Source organism: Nilaparvata lugens, chromosome 5, assembly GCF_014356525.2.
Source record: "Nilaparvata lugens isolate BPH chromosome 5, ASM1435652v1, whole genome shotgun sequence".
Classification (NCBI taxonomy): Eukaryota; Metazoa; Arthropoda; class Insecta; order Hemiptera; family Delphacidae; genus Nilaparvata; species Nilaparvata lugens.
The window spans coordinates 12,713,380-12,736,797 of record NC_052508.1 but is presented as its reverse complement, the minus strand read 5'-3'; the positions used below and the strand labels follow the sequence as shown (position 1 = coordinate 12,736,797).

General features: G+C 37.2%; 2 protein-coding genes across 2 annotated transcripts in view; one reads left to right on the top strand and one right to left on the bottom strand.

Moving 5' to 3' along the window:
- Positions 1-23,418, bottom strand: part of LOC111055403 — a 273,287-nt gene that overhangs the window by 11,806 nt on the left and 238,063 nt on the right. The window contains exons 23-28 of the mRNA XM_039429382.1: positions 16,465-16,737; positions 10,429-10,709; positions 7,734-8,024; positions 6,143-6,433; positions 2,759-4,242; positions 1,836-1,971 (exon numbers count right to left, since the gene is read on the bottom strand). Coding sequence (XP_039285316.1) covers positions 1,836-1,971; positions 2,759-4,242; positions 6,143-6,433; positions 7,734-8,024; positions 10,429-10,709; positions 16,465-16,737 — 2,756 coding nt within the window. The remainder of the gene's footprint in view (positions 1-1,835; positions 1,972-2,758; positions 4,243-6,142; positions 6,434-7,733; positions 8,025-10,428; positions 10,710-16,464; positions 16,738-23,418) is intronic.
- LOC120351240 (GTP-binding nuclear protein Ran-like) lies at positions 21,910-22,681 on the top strand. Its single transcript, XM_039427695.1, is given in 1 exon segment — positions 21,910-22,681. A coding segment is annotated over 1 exon segment (645 nt). The 5' UTR covers positions 21,910-21,967; the 3' UTR covers positions 22,613-22,681.

The window sequence follows — 23,418 nt, the reverse complement described above, 5'->3', positions numbered from 1 at the left end:
GTTTTGGATTAACTCTGTTGTTTCTTTTTCAATTATTTCCTTGATCATGTGCATGTGTGAATGAAATAAATATAGAAATATATAATACCAATTTACGAGAAGAATGTGAGTTTCAGTATGCCAGAATAGTTTTAATAATATCATAAACTATCATTCAGAGATTATATTATAATAATAAGCTTGGACTAGTTGAACAGAAAATAATAATTTATCGGGTTTTCTGACAAATTCAGTTAATACTTCAGGATAGTGAGGTTCACGTTATAATGGCAGTATTTGATTAACTTTAGTGTTACCATCCTTGTCTATCATTCGACAAAGCGGATAGCGCTATTCTTTTATAGCTTTGCAACCTTGCCAGATCGTTTTTCAACAATGTTGAAATATGATTAATTTACAAAATATTCAATCTCAATTATAGAAATTTATTATTCATTCAATGGGAGTACATTTTCTTGACAAATAAATTATAATTTATTATTATTTTTAACAAGAATGAATAATTAATATTGCATCAGATGTACCGGAATCAGATATATTCTACACAAGACAGTAACAAGGCAGAAACTCGGCAACGATGTCTCCCATAATTCTTCTCCACTTCTATTACAAGGACCTCACCATAGCAAATTCTACTATGCTCTGCGGCCCTGGTAGTTTGAACTGGCCCGGTGCACACTTGCGTCTTTTCCAGTCGCGGTTTTACGACCAGCGACAAGATGAATTGTCGTTCTAGAAACGCGAAAAGCCTCGACTGTATGACGTAGGAGGGGGGTCCTTCGATTTAAATTGTTTTGTTCTGTGGAGGAGCCGTGGTCTAGTGGTCTAGACGCTGGATCGTAAAACCAGTGACCCGGGTTCGAATCTCAGCAGGGCCAGATATTTTTGGCGGTTCACTCCTGTAGTTCTCTCCTGACTGTTCACTTATATATTTGCGACGTTACTATTTTCCTATTGTGTGGTCTTCGTTATAATGGTAGTGAAGAAAGATAAGAAATATCGTTGCCGATTCTCTGTCTTGCCACTGCCTTCTATAGAGGATAGCTGATACCTGTGAATCTGATTTATATTAGTATACATGGCAGTATCTTTTTTGACAAACGGTAAACTTGAATTAACAGACATAAATAATTCAAGATAATGTGAATAAAATAGAGGACTGATAGACATTCTCCCCTCAAATAAAGATGGATAGTCTAGAAGGAGGATTTCAAATATTATTATTATTGAAAAATTTCAAATTAAATGCTGTAATTCACCTCGAAGACTTCTGCTACTGCAAATATTGACAACCGGGTGAACAGCTAGATGGAAATTCGATGAGCGTTACTCATAGCCCGGGCTGACAAATAAATTTTAAATAGTAGCGCTCATCGAATTTCCATCTACATGTTTACCCTGTTTTCAATATTTGCAGTAGCAGAAGTCTTCGAGATGAATTACAGCATTTAATTTGAATTTCTGTTTAATAATAATATTTGAAATCCTCCTTCTAGACTATCTTCGGAGTCTTCGGGGTGAATTACAGCATTTGATTCGGATTTTCGTTTAATAATAATAATAAATTCATGAGCATTTGAATAATTGCAATATCTCAGTAATTTCCATCTGTAGATTTCAAATATCTTGTATTTTATAATCGTGTATAATGTTTTTTTGAAAAATAGATTCTATTCGATTAGATTTGATAAATAGTATTGTTAGCCTACCATAGTTATATCGGATATGAATTTATCAATATCATATTCCAACAACTAAATTAGAAATGTATCAACTTAATCATATTATTCCAAAAGATTTTGAATTATGAATAGAAGTATTGAATTGTAGCTTACCTCTCCTGTCTCCTCCCCGGACGCCTCGTTGGAGGGAAGATTTTTAGTTTCATTGGTCCAGCCAGATTCTGTTTTAGCCAATCCCTGCCAACTCTTGTCAGGGCTTTTGTCTGGCGTTAGGCACATATTCATTTCCCTTTGAAATATCCAAAGAACATTATCATTTAGTAGCAAAATAACGTAATATTGATTGTAAAGATCGTGAAGAATATTATCACCTAGTCGCAGAATATCGTGATATTGATAGAAAATATCGTGGAGATCGTGATATGAGTGCGTTTGGGCTGTTATGCCTGTTGCACTCCTAGATTTTTGTAAGAATAAATAAATAAATTAATTAAAAAGCTCTCAATCCCAGTTAATTCATTCTATAGTAGTAGTACCTATTCTACTCGAATGTGCGTGCTGAGAATTAGCCTTTAGTTTCACTAATTTCAGAGGCAATCTAAAGTGGTGGAATTTATTAGTAACATGAGAAGTTTCGACTTCAAACTAACTAATATAAGACAAGTTTTAATAGAAACAAAAACAAGAATCCTCTCTCATTAACCACTATTGAAGCTTTTATTATGGGAACGTGGTTTCATTCATTAGTTATATAACGTGTAATTCTGGTGATTTATTATTGAAAGAATGAATTATGGAAATCGGAGTATTAAGGATGTTAAAAAATATTCAGTTACATTTTTATGAAAAATTTGAATGGATTTTTTTTCTATTCAATTTATTTTTGAATTACTATTTATTTGGGATCAGAATTCAGTATCTAAACACTATTCGGGATCAGAGATTCTCTTCTCAACCCTCAATAAAATGTTCTATTATTCACTATCCCTTCTGCTCTCTACAACTTGAATCTCCACTATAAAACTACTTTCTAGAACTATTCTATAACTTTCCATTACGTATTCAACAATAATTACCTAATGGAATTGAGACTCTCGGATGACGACGATGTCGTAGACGACACGGTGGGCGGCTGCTGCAGCGTGCGCGAGCGTCGCTTCGGACTCGGCTTGCTGCGACGACCTGTGTCGTAGTGCGACTTACTGGGCACGTCCAACAAGCCCTGCGACACCGACACCGACACGACTGCGACATTCTTCGGCGACTTACTCCTCCGCCGCTCCTTCCGTCTGCCGGACGACGTCCGCCGACTAGTCGCGGCCGCCATCTTGCAGCAATCCGAGCTGGCACAGTCGTAGAGTCCGTCCGAATCCGTCAACCGTCCGTAGAACATTGGAGAAAACCTACCAAGTCCCGCTGTTTTATCACTTAGGGGACTCTCACTACGCGAGCTTACTGGGCTACAATGTATGGTTTCAACCCCTCCAGGATCTGGGTCAACTACTATGGAAGGGAGTTGAAGGGTTGACATCACTTTTCCCTGACGGGACTTGTCTAAGCACTCACCTAAACTCCCACAATGTCTCACTTTGCCTGTAGTAGGCACAGATAACCGGTAACAATCCAAACCTGCCTCAACACTCGCACAATGTTTCACCTTGTGTAGTGGCAACATCAACGATTTACAGTTCTCCAGGTCCGATTCTATACTCCTGCAGTGTCTGATGCAAGTTTGTGGGGAGGGGGGTGATATGTCGATCAAAGTACTACCACTAGTTCGATTGTTGGCTTCTAACATCTGTTCCGTACCAATGAACACCTCCAGTTCTTTCGCACTCTTCAACTCTCCCTCATCAATCTTCTCATCTAGATGGTCTGTGCCGAACCCCTCGTCGTTAGACTCCAGTTGGGGGTCGTCGGAGAGGGTTTCCGAGTCGGACCGACCCCGCAGACGACAAGGGTTGATGCCCGGGGTTTTGATCAATGGCGAAGGACGCCTCGTTGTCATGTGGTGGGCTGTGGCGTCGTCCGATTCGGAGGGACAGAGAGGGTTGTTGGACCCACACCTTGAGGGTCCAGGACTGGCCATAGAGCTGTAACCAGAGGAGCTCAGGTTGGACTCCGAAGTGGTCCTATCAGCTCTGGTACACATGGAGAATGGACTCAGGTAACACATGCCGCTAGTAGTCGGCATTCCACCCTTGTTGGCTGGGGATTCCGTGTCAGATTCAGCCTCACTCATGCTACAAGTCACTGTGATCACTGGGGGAGGCACAGGTAGCTCCAACGATGTCGGTTTATCAAACTCCTTCAAAAATTTCGATCGCTGTGACGGTTTCTCCTTGTGGGGAGGTGGTGAACCAGGGTGCAGGGTGAATGATGGGGGTTGAGGACGGTCAGGCGAGGGTTGTTGTACCATGAGGGTGGGTATCGTGAGGCCTGTTGGTGGGGTGGGGGACGAAGCCCTTCGTTGTGTGAATGGTACGCTCATGCTTATGTCCACATCGGCGTCTGAATCGGTGGGCAACGCTAGACTTTTCATTTGTGTGCATCTCGCAAGCTGCAAAAATAAACATTCATCTCAATGAAATTTGGACATCAATTTCATAAATTGGGTAGTTGAAATATGAATACTTATCTATAAGTTTATATACTTGTAATTTTTTAATGGATAATAACGATTGTCTCAACATATTGTATGTTTTATGACAATGAACGATGATCTGATTTGATCTACGTAATGTGTATTTCTATTATGTTAATGTCAAGTGCCTAAAAAGTATACTCGTGGAAGATTAGAGAGACAGATACTTGAATAAGTATGATAATAAGATTTTTCTATGATTCCAAGAGACAATATTAGAATGTGAAATGAACTTCATGGACCAAAACCACATTGAGCATTTTTTCAGGTACCAACTTTAATCAGCCAATCGGAGAGCTCTCTGTCGACTCTTGAAACGCCATTTGAAAACACTTGAAAAATCGCTTATTATGGTCTGGCCAGAAGGCTAGATTGAAGATTTATCAGTTTTCGTGTCGAATACAGTATCATTTCCATGTATTCTAGTGAAACTATTCATACTCGTGAGTGATGAAAATAGTTCCATTAGGTCTCATTAGAATGATAATATTAATATCATGAGTGGAATCCACATTCATCAAATACAGTTTCTTATTGTCCTAGTAATGAAATATTCAAAAATATATTCATAGATTTCAATGATTCCCACAGTTAATGAAAAACAATAGATTCTCTACTATAACTGTTTCTGTTCAAGAATTGAGAAAAAGCTGTTTATTCATAGACGGGGAAAATAAAGATGGTGAGCAACTCGCAACTATCGATTTCCATTACGTCATCGACCATGAATTTTGATTTAAACAGTTATGTGTTGAAACTGGTGGAAAGTGGAGTAATAAAAAACACTGGCCGCTAATAAATTGTCGTCTTTACATTCCCTGTCTATGAGTCTTTCCCATAAATATATCATGTATTTCTGAGTAGCTATTATACTGAGATAAGAAATTACATGCAAATTAATTAGGATATCTAACATGCTTTTCAAGGATATGAATACTTATTATTTTAATGATGCTTCTCGAATTTATTAAAGGGAAGACCCCATTTTCAAATCAATTAAACATATTGGAGAAATATCATGCCATAGAAGAACTTGACAAACACATACAATTTATTAGAAAATAATTCTCTATCTAAATCATATTATGTTTCATAATCATGAGCCAATATGAACTGTCAATGATTTATCAAATACATTTATAAGGATTAGAGAATAGCATTACACACTACTGAATGATAATACTGAGTAACTATTATGAGACTAAACAAAGCTTTGTTATGGTACAAGCATGCAACTTATTAATTGGAGCGGTTCCCAAGTGATGAAAGCGATTTAAATTATTTGAACAGTTTCCAAGAAAAATTATTTTCGGATAGAATAAAGTAATTCAATCATAATGTAACATTATTCACATCAATTTCACGATAGGACAATTGAAAGTGATCCATAATACAACAATAGTGATACAGTAACATGATAATTAGAAGAGCATTCATACAACTAGCAAGTGATAACTGGAAATATTATAGATAGGAAATACTAAGCGGTCATTGTATTGTAAGGGTGGAAATTGACTGGCAACAAGTGAGTTGCACACTACGGGATTTTTCAAGACCGATTTCGTGAATGGCATGAAATACTACGAGACTGTTATCGTGAATGAGTCATACAGTAGGCTACTACAAATGGGTCTCACAAGACCGTTCTAGTGAATGGATCATAAAATATACTACAAACGGGTTCCATAAGACCGTTTCCGTGAATGGAGCATATAATAATAGAGAACATACTTGAAATTCGAGGCTGAATTATGAGCTGCAATGCAATGAAAAGACGGAGAAAGAGAGAGCGAGAGCAGAGGAAAGAGTTAGTTACCTTGGGTGGATGTTGGCCGGGAACTAGAAGATGCATTGATGAAGAAGATGTTGAAGGGATAGGGTTAGGGTTGAGGTTAGGGTTAGGGCTGAGGTTGGGGCTAGGACTACCCAGCTGATGACGAGGCATGATAGGTGTGAGTGCGGGTGAGGGCGAAGGGGTAGGTACCTCTCTGATTGGAGACAGGCATTTGTTGGGTACCTCCAACAGGATGCAAGGAGGGTGTAACAGGTTACTGCTGTGAGAGCTAGAGGCATTCTTTTGGGCACTCAGTGGATCCAGTACAGATACCTGCGGAAGAAACAAAACAAAGAACTATGTTGTAAATCCATTCCTTTCCACTATTTATTTAACCTTTGAATTCAAACCTTTTTTCACTTTCCTTGCACAATTAATGAGAAACAATAGATTCTTTACTATAACTGTTTCTGTTCAAGAATTGGGAAAAAAGCTGGTTATTTATAGACGGGAAAAGTAAAGATAGTGAGCAACTGGCAACTATCGATTTCCATTACATCATCGACCATGAATTTCCATTTAAACAGATATGTGTTGAAACTGGTGGAAAGTGAAGTAATAAAAAACACTGGCTGCTAATAAATTGTCGTCTTTACATTGCCCGTCTATGAGCCTTTTCCAATTTAATATATCATGCATTGCTGAGTAGCTAATATACTGAGATAAGAAATTACATGCAAATTCATTAGGATATATAACATGCTTTTCAAGGATATAAATACTTATTATTTTAATGATGCTTCTCGAATTTATTAAAGGGATTCTCCAATATATTGGAGAAATATCATGCCATAGAAGAACTTGACAAACACATACAATTTATTAGAAAATAATTCTCTATCTGAATCATATTATGTTTCACAATCATGAGCCAATATGAACTGACAATGATTTATCAAATACATTTATAAGGATTAGCGAATAGCATTACACACTACTGAATGATAATACTGAGTAACTATTATGAGACTAAACAAAGCTTTGTTATGGTACAAGCATGCAACTTATTAATTGGAGCGGTTCCCAAGTGATGAAAGCGATTTAAATTATTTGAACAGTTTCCAAGAAAAAGTATTTTCGGATAGAATAAAGTAATTCAATCATAATGTAACATTATTCACATCAATTTCACGATAGAACAATTGAAAGTGATCCATAATACAACAATAGTGATACAGTAACATGATAATTCATACAACTAGCAAGTGATAACTGGAAATATTATAGATAGGAAATACTAAGCGTTCATTGTATTATAAGGGTGGAAATTGACTGGCAACAAGTGAGGTGCACACTACGGGATTTCTCAAGACCGATTTCGTGAATGGCATGAAATACTACGAGACTGTAATCGTGAATGAGTCATAAAGTAGGCTACTACAAATGGGTCTCACAAGACCGTTCTAGTGAATGGATCATAAAATATACTACAAACGGGTTTCATAAGACCGTTTCCGTGAATGGAGCATATAGTAATAGAGAACATACTTGAAATTCGAGGCTGAATTATGAGCTGCAATGCAATGAAAAGACGGAGAAAGAGTGAGCGAGAGCAGAGGAAAGAGTTAGTTACCTTGGGTGGATGTTGGCCGGGAACTAGAAGATGCATTGATGAAGAAGATGTTGAAGGGATAGGGTTAGGGTTGAGGTTAGGGTTAGGGCTGAGGTTGGGGCTAGGACTACCCAGCTGATGACGAGGCATGATAGGTGTGAGTGCGGGTGAGGGCGAGGGGGTAGGTACCTCTCTGATTGGAGACAGGCATTTGTTGGGTACCTCCAACAGGATGCAAGGAGGGTGTAACAGGTGACTGCTGTGAGAGCTAGAGGCATTCTTTTGGGCACTCAGTGGATCCAGTACAGATACCTGTAAAAAAGGATATAAATGAAGGCTATTGAACATTACTCGAACAAACTTATCTGAGTTACCTTAGCAAGAAATAGTTTAAATACTGATTAAGTGCAACTAGTCTTCAAATATTAACCCACTTATAGCTATTTTTCCGCCTAAAATTGAAAATAAGCTCGAAATTCGAGATGTGATTATTCAATTGCAAACTGTTGATTCTATTAAATCATTCACTATGAAGAGATAGCAGATCTCATGTGTCTCCAGTTTTATTGTCCTGTCGCCAGCTGGCTCAAATCTTTGAATAGTAGACTTGAGATGCGCGTGAACACTAGCGACAGGTAATCAATTTTCATAACGGCAAGGAAAGTTGAGTGAGTGCGCCACACCAGATTTCTTTTTATTGCGGATGATACCTTCATGAGCTTTTTGCTTGAACGTGGGTAGTAGCATACGAGTGTGAAACGATGAGATGATCAAACGTCCATGCCTATTCGATGGAATTTGGCGGGATTCGAACCCGTGACCAGGTAGCACTAGCAGACTAAGGGCCAGCGCCTTGGTCATCTCGGTTACTCTTCCCGGCAGTTTTGAAGTGGAATCACTACTTACTTTTTAGTATAGTAGACATTTTTGTAGTATAGTATCCAGATTTGTATTGTAATTGTTCTTATGAATAAACTTTGATTTGATTTTTAGAAGTGAAGACGTTTCGACCAGTTGTTGATCCTCTCTATACTGAGGAAACTCATTCCTTAGTTGAATCAGTTCCTGAGGATGCAGGGATAATAATTGTCCTCCGATTAGCTGAGAATTAGCCAATCAGAAGAAAATGTTCTGAGTGTCGGTCGACAATCGGTAAGTGTGAAAACCTCCAATACGATAGTGTCGACCAATTTCGGCGGCCATCTTCGATGTGTGTATGAAAGCTATTCCATTTTACGTGATGATTATGTAATCATTTGACATGATGATATATGATGTACAGTAATCTTATAGTGTGGGGGGAAACTCAGTATTTCGCATATGCAATCTGTTGTCAAGTAACTTCTTAAGCTCAAAATCGTTCAAAATGGATACATTATTAATAAAATAGACAAGATCTTCAGTTTATTGTAATGACAAGAAATCATTGTATCGAGGTAGCACTCAGAGTATGCCAAGATTGAATACCTATTCACTACTATTTTATACCTCCAATGATAGATTTTCTACCCCAAGAATAACAGAGATATTGATAAGACTAAAGTACCGGGCCAGGGACATGTTAGCCCGGCCGGCCATCTTCGAATTTTTCCAAACAAACTATGCTAAAATTTAATACCTATTTTCTACTATTTTATACCTCCAATAACAAATTTTCTACCCCAAGGATGACAGAGATTAAGGCTGTGCAAAGGCTGAAAATAAAATTTCTGCTCGTGATAATTTTTCCAAGTTTTTCGATTTGTATATCATCGAACTATCAGAATGAAAAAGTTTTCTCAGGAAAACATTTTTCCCCGATCATTACTCTTTGAGTGAGATATGAGCGACTGAAGTTTGAATTTTTGGGACAGAACATTTCAAATTCGGTAAGATATAAATCCATGAGATTTAGAGGATGGATTCTTCATGGTATTGTTGACCTAGTGAAACAAAAATTTTCTGAAAATATCAATTTTTGGCAAAGTTATAGAATGTTATTTACAAGTTATTTTGGGTTATTTTTAGTAAATTGAATAACTATCTTTAAACTTGTTATTTTCAGAAAATGTTTGTTTTACTAGATCAACAATACCATGAAGAATCTATCCTCTAAATGTCATGGATTTATCTCTTACCGAATTTGAAATGTTCTGTCCTAGAAATTTAAACTCTAGGCGCTCATATCTCAAAACGTTATGATCAGATAAAATGTTTCCCTGAGAAAACTTTTCCATTTCGATAGCTTGATGATAAACAAATCAAGAAACTTTGAGAAATATCACGAGTAGAAAGTTCATTTTTAGCCTTTGCACAGCCTTAATTTTAATACTACTTCTAAGTATTTTTCCATTTTAATAATATCCTCTCCCTTTATAATGAGCCCTTTTTCATCTCCACACACTGTTACTGAACATGTAATTGAGAAGGAACAATTGGTGAAAATGCATGAAACTGATTTTTGCCAATCCCGGGATCAGTCCCGGAATACCGTGATTGATATTGGATAATCACGAAATACCGTGATTTGAAATCAGTCCCGGGATTGACATCCCCAATGCCAAGATTTAAAAACTATTTTCTACTATTTCATACCTCCAATAACAGATTTTCTAGAAGTGACAAACACGGTTGCGAGACGTGTTGCATACCTACTCTTCAACAGGCGCTACCATTACAGTTATTAAGTAATTTTTAATAATTTTTGTTGTAATAATGGGCATTACTCAGTACCCACCTGAATAGTGTGCTTTCGGTTAAACATGGTGGGTGACTCAGCCGCACTGGATGTGGAGATGGGGGTGGCAGTTGACGAGTCGTCAGAGCCGACCAGCTCGTCCTGAGGGCTGGATGCGGTGGGGGTGGTCGAGGGCGAGGCCAGACTGGAGGACCCTAATCCGCCTCCACTTCCGCCTCCAGTCGTCGAGGCAAAGTTGCGGAACATGGCCAGGATAGAGTCGGCCGAGTTGGTCTTCTTTGGTCCGAGGATGAGGCGCGCTGGACGTCTCGCTAGCTCGCCTGTCAAAGGGAAACCATATGAATATAACAATTATTATAAGCAAATAAACACATTTTCAAGAGCTACTAATATTATTGAAACACAATGAAAAATATATCGAAAGTGCCCTTCATTCTATTTCAACACTACTAGTTTCAACTCTTCAAGATGCTTGACACTTGAAAATTGAAATTTATTCTTCCAAAAAATTACATTACAATATATTACAATGTATAACTGAAAATAGAGGAAAAATATTGTTTTAAACAACCCCTGAGTTACTACAGTGTGGGGTCGTTCATGTTCCATATGCATTTTTTATTCTCTTGATTAGTATGGTTACAGTGTTAAACAATAATAATAATAACATCAAGTGACCTGGATGGCTCAGGTCTGGTGTCAGAGTTTTCAGGTCGCAGCTGATCAATTCCAGGGCCTCTGACATGACCCAACGACTGCTTTTTAGGCAGCCGGGACCGACGGCTTAACGTGTCCATCCGAAACAAGGGAGTGGCCCGAGATAAATATCTTGCCCGGGCCGGGATTTGAACCCGGGCCTCTGAATCATAAAGCCAGCATCTGATCCACTCGACTACGGCCACCATTTATAATTATTATTAGTGTTAAACAAAAAAATGTAAGAATTGAACAAAAATAAAACAGCATAGAGCTCTGCATGAATAGGAACGTAAATATAAACTATAAATATAATGCCTTCAATATGAATAGTGAATATGATCAGATCCAGTACTAGAAACTATCAAGTTGAAATCTGATTGGTTGTTGAAGAGTTGGCAGTAGTAGTGTTGAAATGTAATAAAGAGTAGGCTACTCTTGATCATTTCCTGAGCATATTTCAGAGTGGCATATAGATCACCTGACCCGCACGAATGAACGAGTCATTTTCTATTGTATTCCAAGTTAATACAATAATAATATATTCTGTATATTACACCTATTTGATAATTATATTATAATTATCAAATAGGTGTAATATACAGAATGTTTGAAAAAGAACTCCGTAGTTTTGATGTGTCATAGAATCTGTAAAAAGTGATATGAACTATTCTAGTTTGTTGTGTTTGATTCAGCAACTGTTCAAGTTTTGCCCCCCCCCCTGCAGTTGGCAGACCTGTTTGACCTTAAAGGTGCGTACAGACTGTCGCTCTGCTCCGCAACCGAACGTCACTCCAGCAGAGCGATTGATGATCGACCGGCGAGCAACAGTGGTTCGACCGGGGAACGCGAGAAGATCTAACATCTTCCGTAACGTTCATGATGGGTGCGTGGGCGGTGCGACTGTACATAACAAATTTTGTGTACAGTAAAAAAATCCGAGACATAAACCATTCACGGGAAAGAATCGCCACGGCGGTTGGGACAATTACACCTGATTATGTTGGTGAATACATGGCGAGAACTTGAATATCGTCTCGGCTAGTACAGGGCAACAAATGGAACCCATGTTGAAGTGAACTGATGTTGAACAAAACTTGAAGATTCTCTCTTCCATTGTATGTACTTGTTGATGAAGTTTCCCATTATTTTACACATAATATTTGCACCTAAAACTTGGGAGTTCTTTTTCAAACATTCAGTATATAAACGAATAAGTACAATGAGTATGTTGGGGAAATAATTTTACTTCCAATAGCTATTTTTTTACTGACATTTAATCTCTTTTTCTAATCAATGGAATAAACCTATTCAATACTCTGTTTCTTCATTTCGGACATGTTAATGCTCTCAATTGTTTTTAAAATATAACCTTTCTTTCCGAAATTTCACTATTTGTAGAATTTGGGAGTAAATCAGGTCTGGGCTGAGACTGTGGCTCTCATACATTCCATGTAAATTATGATTTTCGATTGTATTGATGAATGAATGAATGAATATTTGAAAAAACAAGAATTGCGTAAATGCATCTGTGCGCAAATGCATCCTGTCAGATCTCAGAAGTGTTCCATACTGGAATCAATTACTGTAATGAAAATAATATTTCTAATAATTGATCAGTAATTAATATAAACTACCTTGAGAATAGGCTGTGCATTCGTCTGGAAAAAAACTAATATAGGAAGGATGATGTGGTAGAACATACAACTATCTAGTGGAATAGCTGCAGTCCTCAATCATTGAAATTCCTAGTGAAGATACAATAAAAAATACCCAACTTTCAAATTAACTTTTTTGAGATATATAATATAAATTGATTGAATAGATAGATATGTCATGATATTTGTGCAGTGGAAGATAGCATAATACATGCATTTTAGATGGGAATTATGATAAAGTCATGACTAGGAAGGAAAGAATACATTTGATGATTATTAAGGTGTGAGAAATGACAGTGACGAGATAACAAGTATTCAACTCCTTTCTTTAATGTGGAGAAGAAATATTCAAAGAAAAATCCAGCTAGGGTGAGCATGCTGCGAGACAATATGAACCTTCCATTCAAGGTGATATATAGATAGATGAATGGACAAATGTCTCTAATTGGTCCTTTAAAAAATTACAAGTGATGTGAGCGAGGTTGAGGCAATAAGATCCCCTTTTCCACTTAGCCCACACTCAGGTGAGGAGAAAAACAAATAGAAATTAAGGTACGGTAGTAGAGGCCAAAACCTGCTAGAGGAGACAATCAACAGATTCAAAAATTCAACGATAAATTGGGGAGAGAATCATGCTTGAAGAGTGAAAAAGAGAGACAGAAAAACAGTTGAAGAGAGATAGAGAGAAATGACAGAGAGAAAATAAGAGTGAGTGAGACAGAGAGAGAGAAACGGCCGTTGGTCGTACCAGAGTGCAAGTTTTTGATGGTCTGGTAGGTGATAAAAAGTCATGCTTATGCTACATGAGATACAAACTCTCTATTTGAATTTGGAGAGAGATTCAGAGAGTTATTACAGTCAGAGAGAGACTCATGCTATAAGAAAGATAAAGAGAGATTCATGCTATAAGAGATAGATAGATAGAAAGATAGAGAGAGAGATTGATTGATTGATTGATTGATTGACTGCCTTTATTAAAAACCTAGGAGGGCGAAGTTAGGGCGCAGCCGGCCCTCTCTTACACTTAACCCTCCAATACAATTCTAAGTCAAACACTGTACAACAAAGATTATAAGTAAAAAAAAACTAATTTTACAAAATAATAAAAAACTTCCAAATAGCGAATGAGAGAAAGAAAACAAAATTAAAATTTCTTTCTAATTTGAATCAGTGAAAAGAATACAATAAGAAGAAAAAGGAAAGTGAAAAGTGAAAACGGAAGAAACGTCAGTTCAAAATCCATAGATCATTTCGATAGAAGTAGGAAAGAAGAAAGAGAGGAATAAATTGAAGAAGGAAGAAAGGACACATACACACACACACACACACACACACACACACACACACACACACACACACACACACACACACAAACACACACGTTAAGATTCAGTGAACATTCCAGCCGAGTCCACCACCTCTGATCCACCGCAAGACAGCCGCGCCAAACCGACGATGTCCCTCAACAAGCCTTAGCTCAGCAGGCAGAGAATTCCACAAACTACAGGCTGTCACAAGGAACGACTTGTTGTACATAACAGTCCTATGTGTTGGGACAGCCAGCAGATGGGACATGCCGCGTTCCTCCACAACCAAAATCACCCAAGTAACGGTACTCTACTGCCAGATACTTAGGGGTTTTAGTTTTCAATATCTTATAGAGGAAGCACAAAGCATGATGTGATCTACTCTCACGCAGCTTCATGAGTTCAAGTCTGTTAAAGTATTCAGTTACATGGTCGTCACGTCTCAGGTTAAAGATAAAGCGAACACAGTAATTATGTGCACGCTGCATCCTCTGCAGAAGTTGAACTGTCATGTCAAGAGTCACAATGTCACAGTAGTTGAAGATCGGGAAGATCAGAGTCTTGATCAACATAACCTTCGTTGAAAGGGGAATGAAGTCAGAGATCCTCTTCAATTTCATGATCCCCCCAATGACCCTGTTACAAGTCTGAGTCACGTGGCTGGTCCAGTCAAGAGTCCTTGTCGTTGTAAGTCCTAGATTTTTCACGTCAGAACTGTATTGCAATTGTATGTTATTCAATTTTATAAATGGTCCATTAGTTATGTCGAGTGTGTTCAAAAGTCTTGAATATCCTATCACTAATGATTTTGATTTAGTCTCGTTAATTTTCAGTCCATTATTCTCAGTCCATCGTACCAAACGAGTCAAGTCAGCATTAACTCCATCAACTGTGATGTCAAAGTCATTTTTCTTGCAGTGTCGATATATTTGCAAGTCGTCGGCATACAGGTGATGTCTGGTCGTAAGTAGAGTGCTTGTCACGTCATTTATGTAGATGCTGAACAGCAGAGGACCCAATACCGAACCCTGAGGAACTCCTCTGTTCACTTCACGCCACCGTGAAGAGGCATCCCCATCTCTCACACACTGACACCGACCCTGGAGATAGGACCTCACCCATGCCACAGTGGAGTTGGAAAAAACTAAGTTTCTGAGTTTATAGAGTGAAGTAGGATGGAAAATGCTATCGAATGCCTTACTAGAATCTATTAGAACAAGAACTGTTAACTCTCTACCATCCATAGCCCTACGAATGTCGTCAGTGACTCTCAGGAGTGCAGAGGTGGTGCTATGACCACTACACAACCCCGATTGAAAGTCACCAATCAATCCAGAGCCATGGATAAATGAGCTTAATTGGGAGTGAACGATTATTTCCAGAACCTTGGACAAAACGGACGATAAGCTTATAGGCCTGTAATCAGATGGAGAGAGAGGGTTTGGGATCTTGTTCAAGGGAATCACTATGGATAGCTTCCAGTCATTAGGAAAAACGGACGTTAAAAGTGAGGTATTGATCAAATGGGTGAGAAATGGGAGAATAAAAGGAAGGATAATTTTGATGAACTTGATCGTGATACCGTCTGCACCAACAGCGTTACTCTTCACTCGATGAAGAGCCAAAAATACCTCTTGCTCCGTGACATTGGAGAAGTAGAAGTCCTCATTCGGATGAAAATCAGGCAGAGAGTCAAAGTGAGCACGAGCTTGGTCCAAACTTACAGGGATGTCAGTGAAGAAGTCATTGAGATCATCCAGCGAGTGAGCAACAGTCGGTACCTGCCTCTCCTTGCCAGCCCCAATCTCCCTCAGAGCACGCCAAAGAGATGAAGTTGATGATCGCTTTGAGAAGATCAAGCTACGATAGAATGTAGATTCCGCATTTCCAATTGTTTGCTTGCAAGAGTTTCTCAAACGCTTATAATGGTTGAAATCATTGGGGCTTTTTGACGCTCTTGCAATTTTGCACCAATAATCTCGATCCCCCATTAGCTGGCGTATCTCATCTGTGAGCCATGGAGCAGGATCTCTGGTTACTCTGCGATTTTTTCAAGGAACATGTTTTTCAAAGAGAGGAACTATATTGTGGTTAAGAATGTCCAACATAACATTAACATTATTAGTTTGGAATATCTGTAACCAGTCAAGAGAGAGTGAGTGAGAGAATATAATTGAATTGAATTAATGCCTTTACGGGCGGAGTTAGGACTCTATGTGCTCTCTGACACACCACCCTTTGAAATTTACAAGGAAAAAGTGTATATTACAAAATAAGTATCAACATGAAATAAATAAAAGAGAGACAGAAAGAGAGAGAGAGAGAGTATCATGCTGGAGGAAAAAAAAGAGAGAGAGTATCATGCTGGAGAAAAAAAAGAGAGAGAGAGAGAGAGAAACGGTTCATGGTCACACCTGTGTGCAGGTGCAGAGTGGCATCCGAACTGGAGAGGGAGTCGCTACCTTGATTGCTGCTAGTGCTGTGCGGCGACTTTACATCAGACTGCGCCGTCGTGATGGTAATAAGGCTGGTGCACATCGGACGAGTGCTGGCCCCACCTCGACCGACCACGCTCGAGCCATTGTTCTCCAGCTCTGAGCCCGAGCTCATCTCCGAGGAGACCTTATCCAGAAGGCGGGCGAACGTCACCTTCTTCTCCAGCTTGGCGTCGCAGACTGTTGATTGCGCTGGAATTCATGAAGAAAATAATTTCAAACCTATTTTTTCCACTGGAAATAGAGAGCTCACAAACAATCTATATAATAGTCAAAATGACACCTTTGGTTTTAAATTATTAATTCTCTTGCAGAGGGCTAATACTAATAATTTACAGAGTATCCCATGAGTATACCTGCATTGTAACTATTGTCTATGAATAAATGAAATAAAATGAAGTGAAATGAAAGGTAATTGCACTGGAATGCATGGAGACTCAAATCTTGGTTACATTTATTGAATCAAATCTATTTCTTCACTGTAACTGGAGAGTAGCTGGATCTTAAAAAGGTTCTATATTGAAAATGACACCAATGGCGTTGAATCATTCACTTTAGAGCTTTATAGAAATTAATAATTAGAGTACCCTTTTAGTATTTATTTTTATTTCCACACAACATGTGACAAAAGCTCATCATATTAACGTTAAAACTTAAATAGCATATCGTTAAATAAATAGCATAACTCATCATATCATCTCAACGTTAAAACTCAAATAGCTTTTACATTACAATCTGTCTCTCCAGTCTCCATTGTGGGATGATGAATAATTTGAGGAATAATATAACAGAAAGGAATATGAAGAGATTGGATTCCAAGCTGAAATGATGAATAAAAGTAATAAATATATTAAATTATGCAAAGGGGAATCAAGTTTAGGCCTAAAATATAATAAGAAGAAACATTGAAAACAAGGTTACTTGATACAATTGAAAGTTTTACAGCCGGTTGTACAAAAGTCTGTTAACCTTCAACCCCTATCAAATGCCACGAGAGCCAATCAGAAAAGCTTTCTTATTAAAAAACCTCCTCTGGTTCAATCAGTGGGATTGATTCTTGATTGAAATTTAACAGTCTTTTGTGTGAGCCTCAATCTACTTCAATAACTAACATCTATCAACATTATTTATCAAGAGATTCTTCACAATATGCTCGCTCAAATATCCGAATGAACTGATTAAAAAGTTAAATATCAAAATCTACTTTACCGGAAAACTAACTATATAAGAGCTTGCCTGAAGTAAGCAGAAATATTAAAATTTCAAAATAGGTAATATCACAGAAAAACAATAGCATAAGTAGATATCCCAAGGTATAGGGTGTTCATGTCGTAACTTTTTCTGTTATCTCAAGCCGATAGTTCACGTAGTTCTTTCTCATAAAGCTATGTGACGCTGGCAGTCTCTCATATTGTGCCGTTCATACAATCTCACCCGGCCAAAACAGTAAAAATCTACAATAACGACAGTAATCGGCTTGAGATAACAGAAAAAGTTGCGACATAAACGTCCTATACCATGGGATATCTACTTAAGCTATTGTTTCTCTATAGTAATATGCACTTGAGATGTAGATCAAGAATATAATCCAACTAGAGAGATGAATGTGCAACTAAATTCAGCAGTGAGCATGTTAACCTACTTGCATTAAGTGTTTCATTTGAATTAAGATAGCCTGAAGTTATTCGAATTGATTCAACTTGAAAATAGATACAGATAAAAATATTGCAATTTTTGAAAATCTACTCAATAGAAAACTCTTTAGTAATCTAATTACTGATAATTCTAAGATGACAGTCGAATCCCGTTTGTTTAATGAAAACAGGGAAAACTATGGAAATTTTATTAAAATTGCGTGTGAAAAAAACTTTAAGTAGCGATATAATATGAATGAGAATATGAATAATTTGTCCAAATAGATTTTCATCTTGTATTTCATATCCTTGATTATCACTAGTAATTTTTTATTACGAAAATAGAATTTTGATAAACATTCTGAATTCATAATGAACTGTTCCAATGCTAACAGGAAAGTAAAATTAACTCTTACAAGAAAATGAGAAGAGTCTCACAAGAAAGTGAAATGAGATTAATGAAAATTGAGATTTGAAATTGAATAAGATTTTCTGAAAAAGCCAGTAATTACTGCAAACTTAGGCTCAATTCACACTTACGCGACTCAGGTCGAGAAGTGACTCGACTCTAGTCGAGAGCATGTGTTTCCAAATGGTGACACTCAGACCAGTCGACTCTAGTCTCCACGACGTCACCATTTGGAAACACATGCTCTCGACTAGAGTCGAGTCTCTTCTCGACCTGAGTCGCGTAAGTGTGAGTTTAGCGTTACAGAACTTCTTCACAATATAACGCGACTCTCTAGAAATAAGAATAGAGGTGGTTTCAATAAGAATCAAGAGCATCATTTATATGTGAACAAATGAACTCTTAATAATGAAAATCCATCATCAATTATCAGTTCGCTTATTACAAGAATATATTAGTAGTAGAAGCAGAATAGGATTCGACTGTGTTCAATGATAAGTCAACTACTATACTGTCATTGAATTCGTACTAGGTACAACAATCGATATGAAAAATAATTATATTATTTAACGAAACAATTATATTAAGGATAGACTCGAACCTTCCACATTTTGTTCAGAAAGCAGTAGTTTTTAGAAGACCTATCACTTCCTCTATCATTTTCCAGTGAAAACAGTGAAAATTTTCTTTTGACCTGTAAAGTTAATATTATGATTCAAGATACGGTATACATAATTCCCATTGATAACAATGATGTATAAGTTGCATGCCTACTTTCTCAAATATAATTGTAAAATTATTATTCATTTAACGAAAATCCAAATTAAATGCTGTAATTCACCCCGAAGACTTCTGCTACTAGCAAATATTGACAACAGGGTAAACAGCTGGATGAAAATTCGATGAGCGCTACTATTAATAAAATTATTTGTCAGCCCGGGAATCGAACCCAGTACCTCCTAATTCCCGGTCAGGAATGCTTACCCTCACACCAAACTGACAATCTCTGGATAGCAGCGCCCATTTTCTAGACTACAGATGGAAATTACTGAGATATTGCAATATCTCAATAATTTCAATCTGTATAATTGTAAAAATTCATCAACCATGAGTGTGGTGTGAAAAGAAGATGAGTGTGGTATTTATTGATGAGTGTGGTAATAAATTAAGAATTAAGAATGAGAGAATTTTGTTTTCACACACTTGAGTGAAAGATGCGATTAAAAGTACATTCAGGGTACGAACAGAACGGTCAGGTCGATGTTTAGCTTTATATAAGCCATGATCGCGAGCATGATCAACCTCTGAAGGCTAGCTTCACACACATTCGGTTTCATTCGGTTTGTTGCCGACAACGAATGAGGCTTTCATACATATCAGATTTTAATTCGTACGGTTCTAATTATGTGTTCTCTTCTCAAACACAGCTGTGTTTCGATTTTTACAATTCATGCTGGTAATAAAAATAAAAGCTGATGCTCAAATAGTAAGACATGTGATTTCTTGAACAACACATTTTTGAATTCAATTAAAAAATTGTGAACTATTTGAATAGTTTATTTTTGATTAGATTGATTTAAAACGTTCAGAGTGATTATTTTTTTGAATTGAACATTTGTTTCAATTTCGACACATGGTGCATAACGTTCATCTCTTCTCTCCATTAATAAAATCATGTAATTCTCATGGGAAAGAAAATAAAAATTCTCCCTGAGTTTTAATTTATCTTCATATTTTTTCAGAAAACTAAATTCTCCAGTGAACTAACAGAAAAGGATTGACCAAATGATTTTGACATGAAAGATTTTTCAACAGATAATCACAATATCAGGTTAAAATGAAAACAAAAAAGCGAGCGTGTGTAATAGTATATTTCGCACCTAGGGCCGAAAATGAGATATTTCCGGCTCGAAATCGGTTTTTAAGTCCGAGGCCGTAGGCCGAGGACTAGAAAAGATTGAGAGCCGGAAATACATTTTTGCCCATGGTGCGAACGCTATTTTTCGCCACACCCAAAAAAAACTTCCCAATATATAAGAAATTAAAAAATAAATAAAATTCAAACAGCCTATTTTGATAGTTTGAATCTTGGTTATGACAACTTTTACTGTCAATTAATTTCAATATTACTAATTAATAATTTACAATAATGACCATATTTTTATACTATTAATATTAGGCGCGATCTTTGCGCCCGGTGCAATATCATGGATAGATGGATGAATAGAATTTTCATTACTATTTTGAAATAATGTGATGAAAAAATTAATATAATTGCATATTTCACAGTTTTGTCTCAAAATATATCTAAAAAATTGATTGAAATATAAATTACGGTAACTAATATAAAAAATAGGTATTAAAAGTCGAAATTCATCGACAAAAAAAAGTCATTGACCGAAATTCGAACCTAGATCATGTTTTGTTATTCACTGAGCTTTGAGCTCTGACTGATGTACGCCTTTACGCTCTCGGCTATTCCGTACTGTTGAACGTTGAGGCCTGACTGATAACCCTTAGCATACACGTAATACTGTAATACTAGACTTCTAAAAAAGTTTACTTCACTCCTAAAAAGCGTACCGTACAACAGACTTTGGCTCATGACTTATATTATTAAAATTAATATTATTATCTGTCTCACAATAAAATTTTCACTCTGAATTAAGTCAGATAACGTAGGCTATGTAGGCTACTATAATAATAGAGTATAGCGCAAATTTGAAGCCGGTTTGCTGGCATTTTCACAACAAAATATTGCTCTGAAAATAGTTAAATCATAGAGAAAACATTCGAAGATTCAATCTTGAGTGGGCCTAATGTTTTCTCTGTATGGTTTAATATTGAAGAAAAATTATCTAAAAGTTTTAATAATGAATTACGGAAAAATTACTAGGAATTTTTCAGTCAAGGCTGAGTTTCACCAGTAGGCTTACCTTAAACTTCAGATCTGTGCTGTATTTGCTTATTATTATTGTTGAATGTATTGCATTAAGAAGTGGAATTCGATAATAAAAAAGAAACAATTATTACTCTACCTCACTTTCAAATATTGATACAATTATTGTACTTTGAATTCAAATTCGATTCTTCACTTTCAAATACTTGCGATACGTACCTTTCTGACAATGGACAATGTAGCCAACATTATATTGTTCAGGCTATGGAGATATATCATCGTATTCTATTGTTTGATATCAAAAACACAATAATAGATATTAAATTATGAAACAGTAATTTATAAAATATATTATAATAGACATAATACCGCGATTCACGATACATAATTATATAGATTATTACACTATTGATTTTGATTTGTGGACCGTAACGTCTTCTATTTCTAGAAGTAACCGTAGTCAAAAACCTCAAATTCATAATGGAAGAACAGGATATGCCAACATTCAAGTGTGTGCTGGTTGGAGATGGTGGTACCGGCAAAACTACATTTGTCAAACGACATCTTACCGGAGAATTTGAAAAGAAGTATGTTGCCACCCTTTGAGTTGAAGTTCACCCCCTTGTATTTCACACAAACAGAGGTGTGATTAGGTTCAATGTGTGGGACACAGCTGGCCAGGAAAAGTTCGGTGGACTTCGTGATGGATATTACATTCAGGGACAATGCGCCATCATTATGTTTGACGTAACGTCAAGAGTCACCTACAAGAACGTTCCCAACTGGCACAGAGATTTAGTAAGGGTTTGCGAAAACATTCCCATTGTACTATGCGGCAACAAAGTAGACATCAAGGACAGGAAAGTCAAGGCCAAGAGCATAGTCTTCCATAGGAAGAAGAACCTTCAGTACTACGACATCAGTGCGAAAAGCAACTACAACTTCGAGAAGCCGTTCCTGTGGTTGGCGAAGAAGCTGATCGGTGATCCCAACCTGGAGTTCGTCGCCATGCCCGCCCTCCTCCCTCCCGAGGTCACAATGGACCCCCAATGGCAGTCGCAGATCGAAAAGGATCTCAAGGAAGCTCAGGCAACCGCCCTTCCCGAGGATGATGAAGATCTGTAGAATGTTTAACATCATTTTGGACACTAATGTGAAACTTGAGTTACGTGATTTAAATGAAAATCAACCGTGCGAACTTGTTTTATTTACGTTTTAAGTTGTGCATAATCCTGTTTGAACAATTTTTTTATCTAGTTATTACAAAAATGCGTTTACTCTTGAAATAGTTCAGTCTAATCTAATAATGTGAAGCCATATTCGCTGTTAAATAAATGTTTACTGGAACTTAATTACAATAATTAAATCTCTGACAAGTAATTTCGTTTATTTGTATAATCTTATTTTACAGGATATTATTCATTCAAGATTATCATATTACTTTTGTTATGGAATGTTTCTACAATTTGAATAGTACATTTTTACTGAAAATAAATACAGTCATTATGAGATTATCTCTCTATGATTTTTGTGAGATCGGACACGATCAGCTGTTATTCAAGGTCATTTTACAGCCCTAGGGCCGTAAAGTTTTACCGGCCTGGTCGGAAAACAATCACTTTCGGCCTCCATATGACGCACGTAAACCAGCTCATTACATCCAAGTGTGGCGAAAAAGACTTTGTTCTTATTCCCGGTTTCCTAGCAACAAATTCGAATATGATAAAACCTATTCGTGTCAAGTGGGCGTTCGGTTCTATGCGGTTTCTATTCGGTACCGAATTACCGTTTCACACTTATCGGAATTTTCCGAAAACAAACCGAAAACGAAACGAACCGACTGAGTGTGAAACTAGCCTTACAGAGACACATTGAAAAGCATTGGAGTGAGCAGAACGGTTAAGTCTAGATCGCGGCTCAGCAGGACACGA